The 19,344-nt window shown below is 48.5% G+C and overlaps 8 protein-coding genes across 8 annotated transcripts; 4 read left to right on the top strand and 4 right to left on the bottom strand.

Annotated features, from left to right (window-relative positions):
• Positions 1 to 941: 941 nt before the first annotated feature.
• Positions 942 to 2,277, top strand: N7533_004448 (uncharacterized protein; the record flags this gene model as incomplete). The annotated part of the gene is made up of 2 exons (XM_057101098.1): positions 942 to 1,895; positions 1,963 to 2,277. The coding sequence occupies 2 exons, from the start codon at positions 942 to 944 to the stop codon at positions 2,275 to 2,277; spliced, it is 1,269 nt and encodes a 422-aa protein (XP_056960728.1).
• A 319-nt stretch (positions 2,278 to 2,596) lies between these two features.
• On the bottom strand, positions 2,597 to 4,263 carry N7533_004447 (uncharacterized protein; the record flags this gene model as incomplete). The annotated part of the gene is made up of 8 exons (XM_057101097.1): positions 2,597 to 2,796; positions 2,907 to 2,942; positions 3,012 to 3,131; positions 3,182 to 3,473; positions 3,553 to 3,557; positions 3,634 to 3,717; positions 3,775 to 3,870; positions 3,936 to 4,263. The coding sequence occupies 8 exons, from the start codon at positions 4,261 to 4,263 to the stop codon at positions 2,597 to 2,599; spliced, it is 1,161 nt and encodes a 386-aa protein (XP_056960727.1).
• Positions 4,264 to 5,479: 1,216 nt separating this feature from the next.
• Positions 5,480 to 7,146, top strand: N7533_004446 (uncharacterized protein; the record flags this gene model as incomplete). The annotated part of the gene is made up of 4 exons (XM_057101096.1): positions 5,480 to 5,560; positions 5,738 to 6,523; positions 6,585 to 6,933; positions 7,004 to 7,146. 4 exons carry the CDS (start codon positions 5,480 to 5,482, stop codon positions 7,144 to 7,146), a joined length of 1,359 nt encoding a protein of 452 aa, XP_056960726.1.
• Positions 7,147 to 7,310: 164 nt separating this feature from the next.
• Positions 7,311 to 8,897, bottom strand: N7533_004445 (arylsulfotransferase family protein; the record flags this gene model as incomplete). The annotated part of the gene is made up of 2 exons (XM_057101095.1): positions 7,311 to 7,991; positions 8,058 to 8,897. The coding sequence occupies 2 exons, from the start codon at positions 8,895 to 8,897 to the stop codon at positions 7,311 to 7,313; spliced, it is 1,521 nt and encodes a 506-aa protein (XP_056960725.1).
• A 1,925-nt stretch (positions 8,898 to 10,822) lies between these two features.
• Positions 10,823 to 13,526, bottom strand: N7533_004444 (lysophospholipid acyltransferase family protein; the record flags this gene model as incomplete). The annotated part of the gene is made up of 5 exons (XM_057101094.1): positions 10,823 to 10,982; positions 11,036 to 11,292; positions 11,346 to 11,657; positions 11,711 to 12,386; positions 12,445 to 13,526. 5 exons carry the CDS (start codon positions 13,524 to 13,526, stop codon positions 10,823 to 10,825), a joined length of 2,487 nt encoding a protein of 828 aa, XP_056960724.1.
• A 338-nt stretch (positions 13,527 to 13,864) lies between these two features.
• N7533_004443 (pantoate--beta-alanine ligase PAN6) lies at positions 13,865 to 15,036 on the top strand (the record flags this gene model as incomplete). Its single annotated transcript, XM_057101093.1, has 3 exons — positions 13,865 to 13,901; positions 13,960 to 14,351; positions 14,437 to 15,036. 3 exons carry the CDS (start codon positions 13,865 to 13,867, stop codon positions 15,034 to 15,036), a joined length of 1,029 nt encoding a protein of 342 aa, XP_056960723.1.
• Positions 15,037 to 15,615: 579 nt separating this feature from the next.
• Positions 15,616 to 17,904, top strand: dbp7 (putative ATP-dependent RNA helicase; the record flags this gene model as incomplete). Its single annotated transcript, XM_057101092.1, has 1 exon — positions 15,616 to 17,904. The coding sequence occupies one exon, from the start codon at positions 15,616 to 15,618 to the stop codon at positions 17,902 to 17,904; it is 2,289 nt and encodes a 762-aa protein (XP_056960722.1).
• A 79-nt stretch (positions 17,905 to 17,983) lies between these two features.
• On the bottom strand, positions 17,984 to 19,326 carry N7533_004441 (WD40 repeat domain-containing protein; the record flags this gene model as incomplete). Its single annotated transcript, XM_057101091.1, has 2 exons — positions 17,984 to 18,995; positions 19,073 to 19,326. 2 exons carry the CDS (start codon positions 19,324 to 19,326, stop codon positions 17,984 to 17,986), a joined length of 1,266 nt encoding a protein of 421 aa, XP_056960721.1.
• Positions 19,327 to 19,344: the final 18 nt, after the last annotated feature.

Genomic DNA, 19,344 nt, shown 5'->3' with positions numbered 1-19,344 from the left:
GTATCTTATATGGACACCCCTGGTAGATGATGTTCCGCGATATCGGCAGGTCATCAGGAACAGCCTGGAGAATCGAAATGCCTTACCTGCTTAACCCCCAGCTCTAGCCATCCTAGAAGAGCAAAACACACCGACAAATTCTATATTCAGTGAAGTTGGTGGTAATTTAATTGCCCCTGCTTTTCCGATTGTTGCTCGTCAAAGGCCCCCTTTTCGCCATTTCATCCTGAAGTAGCATACGGACTACCCCACACCTCGTACAGTACGGAGTAGACAACACCAATTTGTGGGGTTTCCAAGGTTTGATTGGAGAATAAAGCTTTACCCCAGGTTGGCTAAACCCCGGGTCAGCTAGTTAATTCGGTACTAGCACGATGTGCAAGTTACTCGAAGAGTATGCCGAAATGTGGACCAGGTCAAATTTCTGGTCAGAACGAGTTTTAGCTGTCTTCTAGACCATGCAATTCCTGGCTACAGGTTGTTAAGTTTTGAATCCATGAATTTCTAGTAAAAAAGCCGTGAAATCATGTCATGATTAGAAAAGAAATTCAAGGTAGTGAATCGTGACACCCATTCGGCTAGGCAACCACGCCGCTTTAAGCTTCTCTCTTGGCCCCCTATTCTCACCAAAACCTTGGGATATTTACCACGGCTGACCGACCCTTTCAACCTATCTCTCCTGTCTGGCCTCACGTTATCTGTTTATCCCAGCTAGCCATCTCATAAACGGTCGAAGAATCCCAGTTGCTTCGTGGACCCTCTTGGGCGTTCTTTACTCTTTTTTTCCTTACTCGCTCAAATCGACTGAGCGGGGCTTGGAGAATAAGCAACGGGGCCACGTACGCTTGTAGGCAACAAATTGCCTTGTCTCTTTGGGGAACGAGGAAGTTAGGCTAATAATATGGGCTCTTGTTCTGGAGTATAGTTTTCAAGCGCCAAATATGTCCTTAATTCATCTTCCTCCCGAGCTTCTTGACCAGGTGCTTTCCGATCAGGGCCTTCGAAAGCGTGACCTTGCCAACCTTGCACGAGTAAATAAAAGCATCTATGCGCTCTTGTTGACAAAGATCTACAAAGATGTGAGACTCCATGGTACTGAACAGCATCAAGACCAAGAGATCTTCGATTTGTTCCACCGGACTCTTGTTGCAACTCCGCGACTAGCAGCCACCATCCAATCTCTAACTGCCAGCGCTTTTCTTCCCGATGACGAGAAGATTATGCGATCTCGGCAAATTCTGGAGAAACTCACTGCCCTTCGAAAACTGTCACTGACTTATTACGGAAGGGGGTTCTTCGATGTAAACTTCATCCAAAAGATCATGCCAACAAAGCCCAACACGGCTGCTACTACTCTTGTTAAACTTCAACATATAACAATTACCGACCCACGACTAAGCTTCCACGAGATTTCGAAGCTTATATGCTTTCCCAGTTTAGAGCGACTGGCCGTGAAATGCGATCAAAGACAAGAAACTACTCAAAGAGACGTCTCACCATCCACATCAAGGCACCCCTCTTCAAGTTCTCTTAAAAGCCTTACTCTAACAATTTCCACGAACTGCAATCACGGACTGCATTCGGTCTTGTCGGTGTGCTCCGCTTTAGAAAGTTTTATCTGCAATATAACTCAAACACATAATACCAATGACGACCCAATATCACCTGCTGGTTTATCACGGACTCTGGTGGCTTGTCAAGAAACACTTAATACACTGGAATTCAGCAGCAGCCTTTGCGATATTGATGAATCATCGCTAGAGCTGAGTCGGTTTAAGAACGTGAGATCTCTCAAGGCCAGCAGCATCTTACTATTTGAGGAGGATGAGAGAGAGGACCCGGCTCTTCGAACTGGACTTTATACCCGTCTGCCGCTCTCACTAGAAAGTCTAGAGGTATGTTCCCTTCAATCTGCAGAGCCCAAGTTCGTATATAGAGATCCCATTCTGAATTATATCGCAGATCCTGTTTGTGACCGACACATTTGCTTTCAAATCACTCGATGAAATAGAAGGATCCCACGACGAGGCTATTAGCGCCGAAATAAAAGTCGATAACGTCATTTGGCTGTCTGAGTTGGCTCATTATCGGCAAAGTCTATCATATGTTCGGATTGAAGAAGATGCTGGACGATCACCTTCCATGAGAGCGCATAGAACAGCTGGCCTTCACAATGCTCCACCTCGCGTCAAAGATGCATTCGATCTGGCACAGATTGAGATCGATCTCTATCTTCGACCATCGTTCTACCCCTCTCTTGAGCAGCATTCAAGTTGATGTCGCAAATTAATCATATAAATTCCACGGTAGCTCTTTTACGGATATATGATATCATGCAAATCATACAAATCATAGCAGATGCTTCAAGCCCAGGTTTTTAAAGTTATCCTCGAGTATATATGACGTAGTAGCAGTAAGCTTATAGTATTCATGCCACTAGAAACTATTACTAGTTTAAGTTGTGACAAAAACAACTGCACCTAACGTCTCTTCAAGTTATACAAGTGTGTAACGGACCTGAATACATCACAGTCTGCCCAAGATAACAGCCCTCATCATCATTTCAATTACCAGCAATTCCCCGGAAGTTGGGACATTAGGCAATAAAGTCCTTCGCTATCACCATAATGTCCTTTCTGAACTTCCTAGGCGGGGCGGGGGAAGTCAATGGCTCACCCATGGGCCTCGCCTGGCCAGTCGAGTAGTCCATCTTGGCGCCGTTCTCAGCAAGATAGACCGCCAATGCAGCCCATGCATAGCTTTCTGGGGTGTTTTCGGTCGGCTGCCGGGGATTTGCTGCAGCTCAGGTGTTAGTAAAATGTCTCGGGCAGTATTTTTATCGTATTGTCCCATATTAATCGTGAGTGATGACAATCTTTTACTTCATCAAAAGCCAGAATACCTACTTGCTTGGGCTGTGAGAATAGCATCAGTCGCGGTATCTGTGTTAGAAAACGTCAGTAGTTGACTTTGAAAGCGTGGTAATTGGATGTTTGTGACGCTCTGCTTACATGCTACTCGTCTCTTGTTTATAAAGTCGTCCGTATTTCCCGGCCAAAGAGGATTCGGCTGGCCCTTAATCTTCGGTTTGATCGCAGCCTTAGGTCCCCATGTATTAATATCAGGCGTGTCTATTCTCTTGTTAGCATACGTAGCCTTCCAGTGAAGGACATTTTCATACCAGCTGGACCTTTGCAGGCGTGGACTAGTTCATGCACAATGCTTAAACTTCTAGTCTCAAGTGATTGGAGAGTATGCCCGATATCGCTGTTCGAGTCGTCAAGTGCCTCCAGCGCATTGGCCTTGTTGAAAAAGCCGTCAGGACAAAGTGTGAGAGAGAGAGAGTTTTGCCCGGTCGTCATGGGTGTTACTACGGCGATGTTTCCTTTATCTGCACAGTATGTTGGAGGCTTGCTGCTGTATGGAGGACCAAAGTAGTATTCCTTCAGATCCTCAGACCAGAATGCGACCCACTGCGCAAGATGATGATTAGAAGACAAATTTCACATGATTTATCAGGGAACGGTCGCGGAGACATGGAATAAATCATACTGTCTCTATGATCAAAAGAGTGGCAGATTAGCAAATGATGAGAGTTTGTAGGCTCTAACTAATTCGTAACAAATTACCTACTTTTGAGCAATGGTTCTGTCTTGCCGTAGGCCTTGTCATCTGAGACAACTATATTTGCCTTGGCCTTCCCACTGGAGTCGTACACTATTTCGGAGTTTTAGCTGGCAAGAAAGTATTATCCAATATAGTCTTGCTGCATACCTGTTGTCGTCTGTTCAAGCCAATCACTGTTGCAGTAAAGCGGGATTTTCTGGCCGCTGTTTCCTTTAGCATAAGTATCTAGGGCTTCGAACCATTCTATGAAAAGCTTTTAGCAAAAGAACGAATATCATATGGCAATACTGCATGTATGATTCACTTACCTTGAACATGTTTGAGCAAAAGTGCATCAGCGTTAGAAGCAGTTCCGGTTTGCTGGGCATTTGGAGTGATTCCAAAGAATGTCTTGGCAAGTTTTTGAACTTGTACGTCCGTATTGTATTTTCCAAAAGCATTGGATGCGGTTTCGATGATTTTCTGTGCCTCTTCGAAATAGGCATCCAGGTTTTCATTAACTTGGCCAGTCCTATAGCTATCACATCCTCCTTTGGTGGTTCCACTCTTGACATTGAATACATCATCGAGAGCTTTTCCAGCCACAAGGTGAGAAAGACCCAGAAGACCTAACCACGGAAAGAGATTCAGTCGCATGGTACAAGGCCAATGTGCTCAATCTGCGATAAAGTTATAGACTGATAATATGAATGCCCAAAAGCAAATTCAGCGCAGATGCCCAGGAAGTAAGTTCCAAGTGAGATATCCTATATATCCCCTTGGAGATGGAGGGGCTCACACCTCGGGAGTACTTGTACTTCTACTTCGTACACAAGGCTGATTTTCAAGTTTGGCACTTCTTCTTCAGGGGGTCTTGGATTTACGATTTTCTCATATAAGGCCTCCCATCAACGCAAGTGATTCGTTTGGTAGGGTGAGCAGGAATCGAAAATTCCCCGAGATCTCTTCGATGTTTCTCATGCAATGCTACTTGGGGGCTACTTTTAACGCCAAGTACTATAATGGGAGTTAATGGAAAGGGGCGAAAGGAGGTAAGCCGCCATGCCACACGGGGACCTGCATGGACCCCACATAAGCCCAGGGACCGAGGAGTGCCTATATTCCTCAGTGTATTGTATCAGTAGTAGTCTGGACTCTCAAACACGAGAATTGAGCCACATACCTAGTCATACTACTAACTAGTATCTGCTGTTTTGAATTGAGACGAAAACAACTGCCAGTGTGGGGCTATATTATGGGCCCTAGATCATTGAGGTCGATCCTTCATTTAAACTCGCGCGATATTTCCCCCTACTTGTCCTTCGTTTACCCCTATGAATAGAAGTACGGAGCTGAGAATCAGAGATTCAGCCTCCTTGGTATAGCTGGTATCGCCGAAATGCGGCATAGCCGAACTATAACTCAGCTTTGGCGTTTTGGGGGCTGACTTTGTGGAATCAGCGTGAGATGAGACGCCCGCCAAGTTTCCGCCCCCATCATTATCAGCCACGCTAAAAGGCCGGGGTTTTTTTCGGGGTCTTATTTGATCGAGGCATACAACTGGCTGGGCTTCATGCATGCTGCAGGGTCAGAAGAATCTCACCATCTTACTTTTTAGCTTTCATTTTGGCAGGTCATACTTTGGCGAGGCAGACTCGGCACTACTCCGGTCCTTCCATACTACCTCAGGGTCCTTTCGCGGAAAGCAGATAGTGCCCTGTATTTACAGATATATGAAACGGATTTCCACAGCCCTTCAAATGAGTTCAATTTAATTTTTCGTGTATTATCTTCCTTGTCAAGTTTATCATTTTTCCTGTTCGTTTGGGCTGTCAAATCCTTTACAACAGGTTGGACCTGCATATTCCAGACTATGTATTTGAAATTTTCTCTTGTCGTGATATTATCAACGGCCTTGACTGCCTTTTCCCAAGAACCAAGAGGAGGTCCAGCAGTAAGAGCTATAGTTCCAACTGCTTCAGGACAAATTGGTATTTAGTGCCCCTTCACAGCAAGACCCTTTTTACATCCATGGGTAAACTTGAATACTTACCGCATTGAAAACAGGTATCAATCCAGTTAGCGAATAGTGAGTGTCATCTCAGACTGCATTGACATTTAATCCTAATAGTATGATGCTAGTACTGAAACTCTGAAATGGGTCACGGTTGGAGTGGACCCTGTCAGTGATGAGGTTATCACGACTGCTGGTGTGACAACAACTGTGACTGCGCCATTTGCCATTATCACGGCTACTGAGACCTCAGGGAGTATCAATCCTGGTGATGTCAGTTTCGTTTATTCCCCAGAAGGCAAGGACAGGTTAAACGCTCTTTTCGAAGAAGTGGCCGCCGCCTGTGCGAACACGCGCGTCAAGCGTTCTGGTAACTGCGAGTTATCGCAATTATCGCGTCCTGGAGCTGGAGGTGGTGTCCTGGAGTTCGATCTTGACTTTGGGATTGATATTCCCATGTTCACTGCGGGGGATGTTGCTGTTGCACTGCAGAGCGTACCGGCCGCTGTGGCCGTGGCTTTCATCGCCTATGTGGTTGGAAACGGTAAAGTGCCTGACGCTGTCAAAATTCCGGCGACAGACACCATCAAAACAACCAAAACAGAAGCGACTTCAACAACGGAAGACGGTGACCTCGCACCCTACGTGACTACTAATTACCCGGAAACTATCCCTACCGAAACAGATGATCCGGATGAGGTCTGGGCCCTGGATTCGTTTATGCAAGTATACTTGCTATCCTACTTTCCCACACAGACTGAACTCACGGGTCTGCCGACTCTGACAAAGACCGCATCAACAACCCCGGGTACTATAAGCATATCGACTCCTGCTGGTAGTTCTTGCGCGAAGACCGCTACGAGCGAGCTTTGTACCATTCCCCGAGAGCCTTGCGCTACCTCGGTGAGTTTTCGGAACTGATATATTCTTGAAATCAAGACAAGGCTAACTCTTGACATTTTAGTTGACCTGTGAAAGTTGGGTACCCACTGCAACTGCTCCGTCAATGGGCCAGGTGACCTGCTTTCCAGAAAGCCGAAGACCTGGCGATAAATATGGCGCTGTTCGACCAGAACAGTACCAGGACGCTGCCGATAAGGCATGTGAAGCTTTTGCCAATAAAGGTACACTTGAGGCCAACGAGAGTCGAGGGTCGTATGTTTACCAAGCGAAGGATGGAAGTGTGCCATATTGGTTCAATGTTGGCATCAGCAGCGGTTCCCAAACGTGCAAAGACGAAAAGCTCGACGATCCAATCGGCGATGGCTCACATAAGTGCAGCAGTATACTTAAAGATAGTTTGTTTTCGGGCTGTGAGTTTATCCTTTGGTTATCGACCCTGGAGCTATCTGTGGTAACCCTTACTAATATGTCCGCGTCTAGGCCATGATAATGGTGGCCGGGGAGGTTTCGTCAAAGTAGGATGTCTGACATACGCATTTGATGTTTGCAGTGGAAATGGCGATATTGAATTGGAAGGGGCATGCTTTACGAGTGGCATGGGTGCGCCTTGGGTAGTCACTTGAGTAGTATTCGGACCATCAGCTTCATAGTTAGTGGCTACGAATTGAGAGTATTGTTCAACCATGAGGATACTATTTTACTACTACGTATCTACTAGTAACAGGAGAATCGATATTCTGACAATTTGTGCGATCAATACTAGCTACTTCGGTCTTTCGTATCCCAATTAGCAGCCTTGGCCAACTTTCACAGAATCTGACCTTGTTCCATCCCCGACACCACCGATTGCTTCGACAACAATGTCATCACCACTAGCCAGACCATCGACTTGGATCGAAGTCTCAAATCCATTACGTAGTCCAATTTGTTTGACCTGAGAGCCGGAGTAGATCTTCCATGATTTAACATCCGTCGCACCATTCCAACTCACATAGACAGTGGTCTTATTGGTCTCGCTCGAGAAACACGCAGCAACATCCGGCTTGGTCGATGGATTTCCTGTCCAGGGGTATCGATATGCGCGATATGTTTGCATGGTATTGTCGTATCCAAAGCGTGCGCGCATAACTATAGTACCATTCTCATCATACTCCTCAATCTTCGGAGTAGCTCCATGATCTTGCAAAACGTGGCCATTAGCAAGGGACTGGTAGCTCCCTTGAGACTGAGCATAAACCGGCTCGTCCGCATCCCATGTGCGTCGCTTGAGTGTCACCTGCTTGGAGCCTTTTAATTCAACATCCAAGAGTAAACCGGTGGTGAGGGTTGTAGGAGCCGAAAAGTCAGCATTCTCGTTATTGTGCATTGCCAATAAGACTCGCTCATCACTGTGGAATTCAAATCGTGCATCATGTTGGTAGCAGAAGCTAGTCCCAAGTCCCAGCTCAAAGTCACCACCTGTTTGGCCCTGTCAACCATTGTTAGCATCAGTTCGTATTGGTTAGTGTCACCAACTTCGGGACGAGATACTCACATGAAGGTGCCAGGTAACGTTGCCGCTTGGATCGATGAAGAAAATGCTGCACATATAACGTGAGGATAGTAGGTAGCTATCCCCGTATTTGTAAATGGCATTCAGGTGAGGATACCCATATGGATTCGCTTGATTAACACCAGAGCCATCAAGCGGAGCGCGCAGATAGCTAAGTTTCACTTGATCAACATGCTCATGTGCACTCCAGCGGAACAGAATCTCGTTGGTCTTGAGATCGATCTCATAAATCAGTCCGTCTTGGATCCAGCCATCCTTGGGGCCTCCGACAGAGCTAAGATCGGCCTGTGTGACATTGACAGCCGTCACTAGAATAGTGCCGTTGTCGGTGAATTGACTTTCATGGATATCAATGCAAGAGTGAAATTCCATCGGGTCAAAGACAGTCACAAAGTTCTCGCTCTTGCAGTCAAGTGTGACTCGATGAATCTCATCGTATGAGCTGTTGAGAATACTGATATGTCCGAATCCAAATCCTTCTCCTGCATATCCTGTCCAGTAGGCGATCACGGGTTCTCCATTCAGCATCTGCGGCTGCAAAGCGGAATAGTTTCCTTCGGCCCCTTGCCATACAAGCTGGCCATCATCAGTGTAAATTGTAGGATATCCATTGTCGCGAAGGATGTCTTGCGGGGAGAAAAAAAGATATCCAGGCTCGGTCTGACCCATTTTGGTGACATTCATGAATGGGGTCTTGACTGATGAGCTCTTGTATGTTTGAAGAGGCCATAGTGCTTCGTCTGAAGATGCAACAGCAAGGCTTGAAATAGTCGAAAGAAGTGCAAGCACACGGGGGATGCGGGCTAGACTAGACCATCCCATCTTGTCAAGAACTATGCACACTCGTATTTGATCGTCTTTGGTTTTGATAACTGAATCGCGGAGTACAAAGATACTACCTTAGGTAGTACCTCTGGCTCAATTTATAGGTTTCAGTCGTGATCAGCTCCTTAGAACCTCTAGACCTCAACATATCTCTATTGCCCCGCATTCTGGATCTCGGGCGTGTGGAACTCATTTTCTCGGTAGTGATGATCTTGCCTGTAAGCCGATACTGCATAGCATCTAGTGAGGTATGGATTTTTGATGCGGAAAGGATCCGACAGTCTTCGATCTTCTCCGCATTAAGGAGACAGGAGGTACTAAAGTTAAATAGGAGACCAGTCCCTCCACTAAACTGTATTTGGTATTATTGCCATCGCAGCCTGACAGGCGGTAATTATAACAGAAGCATTTTTGCCTTATTCTCTTGTCAAATTGGAGACTCTAAGGTTAACCCAAGACTCCTGTGTGATAAGCACTGTTTGATCAAGTAGTGCCTCAAAACAGAATAATTGTGAAATCTCCACAGGTACAGACTCATTGATTGGCCCGCGGCGGGACTAGTAAGAAGTGCAAGGAAACCTTGGAATACCGAACATCCTCCATGGAGGGCGTAGAAAAGGCCAACAAAATTATATAAGCCACGAGCGTGTGTCGAGATTCACCCCGCTCAATAAAATCATGATATCATCTGAGAGAAGTCAATATCCAGCATCTCCACTGGCAGACGAAGCGGAATTATCCCACACGCAACTACGGTATTTGCAAATATTCCTTGGCTTGAGAAACGGGGGTCAATACAGTCCGACCTTTACGAAAAAGCCCAGGAGCAAGGTTCGAGGCCGGGTACTACCTTGAAGTCTGGAGTCAGTTGTGGGGAAATAATGAGTATGAGGGATTAGGTACTAGTAAATGCATGCCGGATGAAACTCTGAGAAGTACCATGTTTGCACTAGATAGTCGCCGGCTCTAGGTAAAGTGAATCCCAGGAGAAGGCTTCGAGGGCTAGAAAATACCCAGGTATGTGAGTAGTAGATAGTGACTAGCTAAAGAGATAGATACCTAGGTAAAAAAGGAAATTCGGAGCTGCTGAATGATTCCTATCAACCAACTGCCGAATTCACAGCTAGGCCGTTCACAGGCAATTGTTGATGACATGGCGGAACGCCCAAAAGGCTTGAGTTTGGATAGCAGATTAGCTCTCCACTCACAACACTAGGCAAATGTATCCACAGATCATGGATTGTGGAGCCCAGTAACGTCACTGGTTGGAACTGAACGATTGAAAGTCTGGGGTTATCGGTAATGATGTCGGCAATTAGAGACTGGGTAAAAGTGCACTAAGAACATACTTTGGGGATCCAAATTTGCCGACGGCTGCATGGGTGGCAAGGTTGGCGGATGACCCCGCCTCAAAGATCAATTAGAGGAGGCTTTTACTTGATTTGAATCACCTCTAGTCACTGGCTTAGTAACAAGTATGGCTGGGATCGTGGCTATCTAGTACTAGTACTATGCGAGAGGTCAGGAATAAACCTTCCAACTTGAGAAGTTAGAGTTCGAAGCTCTATGGGGCCCAACCACCAGGCGCGGAATATCACCGTGAGTGCCTTGCCGCTAAAGTTTCCAACTTGAAAGTTCCAAGGTTACCTAGGTATCGGACTCGGAAGGTCGGGGCTTCCGAACAGAGAACTGGTACTAGTAGAATTCAACGCCGCGGAAAACGGTGATCGAGTGAAAGGAGCTACTAGACTCGAGTATGGAAATTCATTTATGGATAGGAATCTTCCAATCTTGGAAGGTTGTATGTATGTACGGTAAATGCTATTCGGTTTGGCCATGTAACGCCGGGGTATTGGATATGTGGGTTATGAATATTAGTTTCGAAAATCAAAGCTGGGAATGGTCCATCGTTCAAAGATTCACTAGAGCTTCGAGTCGGTTGCAATCGCCTTGCGGCGCATTTGACGAGATGAGACACCAGCCGGAGCAGGAGCTGCAGCATTGTAGAACAGTTGGCGGCCAACGATATCGGACATGGTTAGGACACGCGAGGAGACAGTAGCCCCATCACGACGGTTTTTACTAGATACATATATTAGCTTATGTGTGGTGGTTCAAGGGGCTTATCGACTCACCCTTCACGACGGGATTGCGCAATCAATTCAGTAAAGTCCCAGAGGCGTCCACGATCGAGGACTCTACCAGTGGTTGAATCTCTCTCAGGCGCCCATTCCGGTGCAAGTCTCAGCGAGGGACCAGCGCGGGACTCTTTATCTTTGGCAACAAGAATTATGCCTTCCTCCTCGAAACGCTGGTATGAGTTCCTGAGAGTTTCTTTGTTCACGGCCTCAAAATAGGAAAGGTCGCCCTGGTGGTACAATGTTTTGCCCAGCTGAAATATGGTTAGATGTGCCATAGGAGCTAGTCGGAGAAGGGCTGGCTTACCAGCTGCGCGCTATCCTGTGACTTCTTCATGTCTATCCAGGTATCTTGGCCGCCATTGAGAGGTGGTGTGAGTCCTAGTAGAGACACGGCGCCAAGCCAAGACGCCTCGATGAAAGGCCAGATCAGGAAACAGTAGAAGTCGTAATTCTCACGGCCGCAGTTACGCTCAGCCTCGCTGAGCTCAACATACTGTGGAGTACCAGAGTCGTCACGAGTAATCTTGATCACATCATCTGACTCCAAGCCACGCATCGTGTTCTCCATGTTGGAGGAGAGACCCTCTGGAGGGAAAATAAATTCGCCACGGAAAAGCTAGCGACCGTTAGATTGCTTATTCTCGTAAGCCATAATAGAGCGAGACATACCTGAGACAGGAAAGAGACCTGGTTCCTCAACGCTTCGTAGGTGATACGCTGGTTGGTAGGGCCACCGCCTTGCTTGATCTTAGTGTACATAGCAACAGAGACCAAGGCTTCGGTGATAAAAAGATGAATGAGCATATTACGATAGAACGACAGTTGAAAACGGTCCACGGCATAATAGGTAGGCTCCGCTAGACCAGAAATCACGCCCACTAGCTTTGGACCCAGTACATCCAGAGCACGGTCGACGACCTGATCAGTGGGTGAGCGATAGAAGTGGGCAACTCGGCCACCCTTCGCCCTCACTCGGTCGCAAAGCCAGTCGAGCCGTCTGCATAGTTCACCCTTTCCGACACCACGGCCACGTAGTGTCAAAAGAACGGTCCCTACGAGGGCCGGCGGCATCATCACAGAAACATCGTTGATCTCGGAGAGTACGCGGTATCCCAAGGTTCGCAGAATACGACCCTTTTCAGTTTGGTTGACCTTCTTGTTGGCGTTCAAGTCGGATTGATCGAGTCGCGAAAGCTGTTGGTTGAGGAATTCGCGTAGACTCCAGGGTTCGTGGAACCGAACATCAACCCGGCCTAATTTCAGCGACAAGACCGAGGATGACGATAGGAAATCAGAAAGATTTTCCTTCTGTTTGGGCTGTCCCAAAAGTTCACTGATATAAGATCTAGAATGAGGTTAGTATAAACCAAAGAAAAAGCGAGGAAGAATGTTGAAAAGCGTACTCTGTCTCAATGACTTTGTCGTATTGCGTGCTGACTGGGCAGATAATTGTATCTTCAGTGCGGCCGGAAAGCACGCTGTCAACGATGAAGTTGAGGATTCCGAACTTAGGTGAGAGTAGTTTTCCCGTTCTGGAGCGACCACCTTCGATAAAGCACTCAAAGTTAAATCCTTGTTGAAGGAGGGTATCAATATAAGCTTGGACGACAGTGTGATATAGGGGATCATTTCCAAAGCTGCGTCGGATCCACATAGCGCCCGCATGTTGGAGGAAAGGGCCGAGCAATGGGATGTTTAGGTTGTCGCCTGCAACAACCACGGGAAGCCCGATTCCGAGTCGATAGCAGATCAACTGCAGCGAGACATAGTCCACGTGTGATTTGTGACAAGGGAGAAAGACAATCGATTGCTTTTTCTTGGCGGCTTCTTGGGCCACTGAGCGCAGACGGAGAACCTCCTCGCTTGAGACATGGATACCTTGGTGGTAGGCACGAGTCAGGAGCTGCGTACACATGTAGTATGCGCCTCGAATGAAACTCTTGCTTTCCATCTTGCAAATCATGTTGTCCATCATTCCATCCACCACCTCTCGGAGGTTGGTCTCAATTTCGTGTCTTCGGCGACCTCGTTTTTCGTCCAGCGTGTTGCCGTCTTTGATTGCCAATAGACCCTCCTTCTCCTCCGCTATGACACGAGTGCCCGCGAGCTCCCGGACCTTATCCTGGAGCATTGGGCTGCCCAGGATAAGTGATTTCATCTTTTCGGAGAACCCCGAATAAAAGACAGGTTGCCCGATCACATCGTCGTATGCGCGCCAGCCAGTGCCAGACATATACAGGCTAACCTCGCGGAGAAAGTCGAGGGGATTTTCACGGAATCGGGCCATATGATTGACGAGGTTGCGCTCGGTAATGGGCTCATCTTGAGTTCCAGGGCCACCAGTGAAGCCAGACGGGTGAATCGTTAACTGCTTACCCGCGATCTCCAAGTCCGGAGCGGAGTGGTCGTCACTGATGGCCGATTTAGGGGGGGGGCATGGCGTCGAAGGGGTGAGAGTGAGAACAAGCTGGCAGGTCAAAGTCATCCACGAATGAGGAAGGACATTGAGGGAGATGCGAATAAGAACAGAGAGATCCACTTGAAGGCGCAAGTCAGAGCCATAGCTCCTTAATTCCCAACAAACCCCAGATTGTGGCTCTGTCACGGGGACTTTGCCCCGGACGCAACCGAGGTTCCCACACTTCCCCGACCGCGGTGGTCCCGCTAGGGTGGGCAATAATGACCAGGAATGCAGGTCTTAGTCATATTAGTCATCAAATGTACAAGTCACCTGACCAGGTTCTAGAATAGTGGGTCCCATACTGAAGCTGGCCGGGAGTGACTACCTTACTTCAATCCTGACTAGGCTAGTATACTTCAACCATGTCTAGACTGGTCAATGGCGTGAGGTCGTTTTCTAGTGAGTGAAAACCGCATCGTTTACTCGCCCACATCCAATGAAGCTCACACTTCCCTAGCAACGGCCTCTAGCTTGCTAGCCGACGCATCCTCAGCTTCGCGATCGGTCGCTCAACCTTCTTCTTTCCAGGTCTTTCGCGATGTCCCTCCCCTCCGCCAATTGCGCCATCAGCTGTTGAAAAATGAACGCACTGTGGGATTCGTTCCGACCATGGGCGCGCTCCACGAAGGTCACCTTTCGCTGATCCGAGAAGCCGCCCGCGAGAACACCGACATCTTTGTTAGCATCTTTGTCAACCCTACACAATTCGGCGTGAATGAGGACCTATCAAGCTATCCACGCACATGGGACAGTGACGTGGAGAAGCTGGAGAAGCTCAATGACGAACTCGGCCGCGCAGGTGCGCCAGGAGCGGGACAAATCACTGCCATCTTTGCCCCAACCTCCAAGGTGATGTATCCGACTCTAGCTCCATCCTCGGAAATCGATGGTCAGGGTTCATTCGTCACGATCACACCACTCTCCTCAAAGTTAGAGGGGGGGTTCGCGACCTGTCTTCTTCCGTGGTGTCGCAACCGTCTGCATGAAGCTCTTCAACGCCACTACCCCGGACCGGGTATACTTCGGCCAGAAGGATGTACAGCAAACCGTTATTATCAAGCGGATGGTCCAGGACTTCCTTCTAGGCACAGAAGTTCGCATTATCAGTACCTCTCGCGAGGCGGATGGATTGGCACTAAGCTCCCGCAATGTCTACTTGGGCGACCGAAGACGTAATGTCGGCCTCACAATTTACAAGGCTCTCAGGGCTGCTGAGGATGCGTACCTATCGGGCAAAGCTAGCCGAGCGGACATCCTGGGTGCTGCCCGGAGCATTACCGATCGCGTGCTATCTGAACAGAAGGCACTTGCGCCTTCAGAAAGAGCCCTCTTCGAGGTTGATTATATCTCCCTTGCTGACCCCGATACTCTCGACGAGCTGGATCTCGTCGATTCCGCCAAGGGAGGTGTTCTGAGTGCCGCACTGAAGATGGCACCCCTAGAGGAGAACAAGCCCGGCGAGGATTGCGGATTGGGAGATGGTAAAGTCCCAGTGCGGCTCATCGACAATCTGATCCTCCAGCCCCGGGCTTGATGCTCGCTCTGAAAATCAAGCAGTTTACATAGATGCAAAAATGTCACCATACCATAGAATATATATCACTTTACACCGACAATCGTTCCAACTCGAAGGCTTTTCCAAGGTTGAGACTTGGATGATGTCTTCAACTTGAAGTTCAACCCCTTCAAATTGGAACTTGCAATTGATCTTGTCCATCACTGGCAAGAGATATACCTAGGTAGATACTAGGTACTATTCCTACAAATGTGATCCGAGTTCATGCTCCCTGGTTCAAGGAAAGACACCTGGGCAGTGAGATGCGGCACCGTGATGCTGAGACATCCATGGATGCTGTTAAAGTCAGAACCACCCAATATGGGCTGCTAATAAGTAAGACGTTAAAGAGCTTGAATCAGTCAATTCAATGATTATATGGGAGTCCGAATACTCCGACCGCCTTCCCTGACTGGTGTAGCTCCTAGTGTTTGCAGTGTTTGTAAGAAATCGCCTTTTCTGCCGGTGGGTCTTGACGGGAAAAAAAAGTCTCGATAGCAACATCTCTTCCTCATTCTCGCCTTACTGTCGGGTTTTGAAGTTGAACGATCTTTCAAAATGGCGGACGATGGTATGCTTCTGAACTTCGCGCTTGGCGACAGCGTCATCACGCAAGAGGCGAAATACAAGGGAGGAACATGGCGGGACCGACTCTCTGCGAAGAAGCGCTCGCAGCACCAACCTCAACCAGGCGAAGGCAAAGGTCCCCACCAGCCTAAGAACCCCAATCAAACACAGCTTGGTACGAGACCAGCAAAGCGACAAAGAACAACTGATTCGAACGAAGGAAGGGGCGGAGATGGTGGTCACCGATCGCGACCGCAGCAACAAGGACCGCGCCGACACCCCGGACAGTTTGCCTCTTCTCTATTCACCAGCAACCCCGAATCAACACATGTGGAAGAACCGAAGTCTGAAGAACCGATTCAAGATGCGAAGCCGACCAATGCGCCGTTAGTGGATGGATTGGATACTTTTACCAACTTGGGATTGTCGCCCAATCTGGCTGCGCATCTGCTCACAAAGCTGGAGTTGAAAGCACCTACCGCAATTCAAAAAGCTTCCGTCTCCCAACTCCTGAAAGAAGAAAGCGATGCCTTTATCCAAGCCGAGACTGGTTCCGGTAAAACTCTGGCTTATCTTCTGCCCCTGGTGCAACGGATCATGGCTCTCTCAAAGGCGACGAAGGAGGCAGGTGTTCATCGTGACAGTGGACTATTTGCTATCATTCTGGCTCCAACCCGTGAGTTGTGCAAGCAGATTTCAGTTGTTCTGGAAAATGTTCTACGATGCGCCAATTGGATAGTCTGCGGAACAGTTATTGGTGGAGAAAAGAAAAAGTCCGAAAAGGCTCGCCTGCGAAAAGGACTGAATATTCTGGTTGCCACGCCTGGCCGCTTGGCGGATCACTTGGACAATACAGAGGTCTTGGATGTCAGCAATGTCCGGTGGTTGGTTCTGGACGAGGGTGATCGCCTGATGGATTTGGGATTTGAGGAGGAGCTGCAAGGAATTGTCAAGAAATTGGATGCGAGACAACGACCGAGTCGAGTTCCCGGCGTACCCACACGCAGGACTACGGTCTTGTGCTCTGCTACCTTGAAGATGAACGTGCAACGGCTAGGCGAGATCAGTTTGAAGGATGCAGTTCATATCAAGGCCGACCCGACTGACGAGGACGGTGAAACGGACGGCAACAAAGATGATGAAGACTCATTCCGCGTCCCTGCTCAACTAAAGCAATCATACGCGGTTGTGCCATCTAAGCTGCGCCTGGTATCACTGACTGCATTCCTCAAACGAACATTTATTCGCAAGGGTTCAGTGATGAAAGCCATCGTCTTCGTCTCATGTGCCGACTCGGCAGACTTCCTCTTCGAAGTTTTCTCAAGAGAATTCGGAAAAAGAAAGGGAAGGAAGAACAAGGATGGAAATGACAGCGGTGACGAAGAAGACGAAAGTGACGAAGCCAAGGTTTTGAGTGAACGCGAAAAGATGTCCCCTCATGGTACTATCGCACCCGCCACTGCCTTCTCCAACTCATTAAATTCCGTGAGACTCCACCGTCTCCACGGCTCTCTACCCCAGCAAGTCCGAACAGCTACTCTCAAATCATTCTCTCGCAGCGACGATCCATCGGTCATGGTCTGTACCGATGTTGCCGCTCGTGGTCTGGATCTGCCAAATGTCGAACTGGTTATTGAGTATGACCCAGCCTTCAGCGCAGACGACCATACCCACCGAATCGGCCGTACCGCACGTCTCGGTCGTGATGGCCGGGCTTGTATTTTCCTGCAGCCCGGATGTGAGGAGAACTACGTGGAAATCTTGAAGCGTGGCTACCGCGATGGCGGCAAGGCACTCACTCGCACCGACGCGACAGAAATCCTCAAGCGCGGATTCGGCGTCAGTGTGGACTCTACTAGCAAAAATTGGGAGGAGAAGACTACGGATTGGCAAATGGACGTCGAGCGATGGGCCCTGGACAACCCCAAGTATCTGGAAATGGCCCGCCGCGGTTTCCAATCTCACATCCGTGCCTACGCAACCCACATCGCCACCGAGCGCAGCATGTTCGACATCAAGGAGCTTCACCTGGGCCATCTTGCCAAGAGTTTTGCTCTCCGTGATAGACCTGGCAAGATCAATGTCCCCGGTCTGCGTACCAGCAAGGAGGAAACGAAGAAGGATTTCAAAGCTTCCCGCAGCGGCGCCGCCGGTCAGAAGAGGAAGGCCGGTGCGGCTGATGATAACCCAGTTGCCTCTAGCACCGACGATGCGGCCCGAAGGATGCGTCAAAAGATGCGCGAGAACATGGCCGGAGCCAGCGAGTTCAATCTTGCTTAGAAAAGCGTATCTGTTTATATTTGTTCACGTTGCCCGGTATGTGGCGATGCATTATTGTACAAGAGCATTAGCATTTGTTTCAGTAGATATCCCATAATGAAACCTTTCCATCCTTGGAACCAACTGCCAGCCAGTGCGTTTGTTGTACTTTGAGATTCCGTTGGCTATGGACTGTAGCCAGTGATAAACTTTGCCCTTCTGCCGTGTCAGACGATGCTGGCTCAGTGACAGGGTCGACTTCTCCAAAGGCAACAGCATAACAACCATCCTTGTGCCACTTAAGAACAGCGAGCTCTTTCATTGTTTTCCCGGAGTACACCCTTACCCTGCTATCCCAACCAGCAGTTGCGAAGATCTTACCATCGCGACGAATACGTAATCCTTGTTGACCAGAGTGTTTCGTATTGATAGTTTTCAGCGGCAGATCTTCCCCATTCTTACCAATGGTGGGGTGTGTTGGTATGGGATGTTTAATGATCAGAGCATCAGCAGACGAAGAGAAGAAGCAATCGCGTGAAGGCGGGACATCGATAGAGAGAACAGGCTGGCTATGCGGGCGACTACCATAGATCTTTTCCCATTTCCATGGGTGGGAGGAGATGTGTTTGAGATCAAAACTCGCCGGGTCGATCGGGCCCCTTCGAACAAAGGCCATAACGTGGCCATCCTCGTATGCAGATGTCACATAGAGATCGCCCGATGGTGAGAAAAAGATTTCCACGCTCATGACCATTCCGGTTTTTATGGTGGGGTCAGACCGGATGGTGCAGAGGCGAAGTTCAGAGGGGAGATGAAAGATATCAATGCCCCCAGAGTCCAAAGCGTTAGGGACTGCAAATAAAATGTCGTTATTTTTTGGTTGATGTCGGGTTGAGTCATTATCGATGTCTTTTTGGGTGTGTTTATCGATGAAGGTCATCGAAAAAGCACAGAAGTTGAGTGCATTGACAGGGAGAGAGTGCAGCAGCCATGGTTTAGTCCCTTTGTCCTGTTGATTTGAGGCAGCTGCGTCGACCGGAAGCGTCTTGTCAAGAAACTTCTCATCCTCTTTTCGAAGCTTCCAAACACATAACTTGTGGTCGCGACCATGTCTATATCAAATATTCAGCAAGGCAGTTCCAAGTTCCAACGACACAGCATTCCGAATTGATTGCTAAACAGCACTCACGTGTATATCTCTGCCCCACCACCTTCAACAGCGAACCCCTTGGCTTCAAGAATAGCACCTTCATGCGCCTTCCAGACTGTCACTGGTCGTTTGGTGACTATATCCCAGACGACGATCCAGCCATCGGCATCGCCTGACACCAGCCGTAGGTTCTGGGAGAAGATGTACAGGGCATGGATGGGGGCCGCATGTCCGCGAAGAATGTAGACCGGTGTAGCTGCAGCTTGCTGAGATTGGCTCGTTACTTCAGCCATCCCCAATCAACTATTGAT

Source organism: Penicillium manginii (assembly GCF_028828005.1).
Source record: "Penicillium manginii strain IBT 31320 chromosome Unknown utg000004l:1.0-7231830.0:1.0-7236170.0, whole genome shotgun sequence".
NCBI lineage: Eukaryota > Fungi > Ascomycota > Eurotiomycetes > Eurotiales > Aspergillaceae > Penicillium > Penicillium manginii.
Note: the sequence above shows the minus strand (reverse complement) of the source record. Positions and strands in the feature narration are given on the sequence as shown.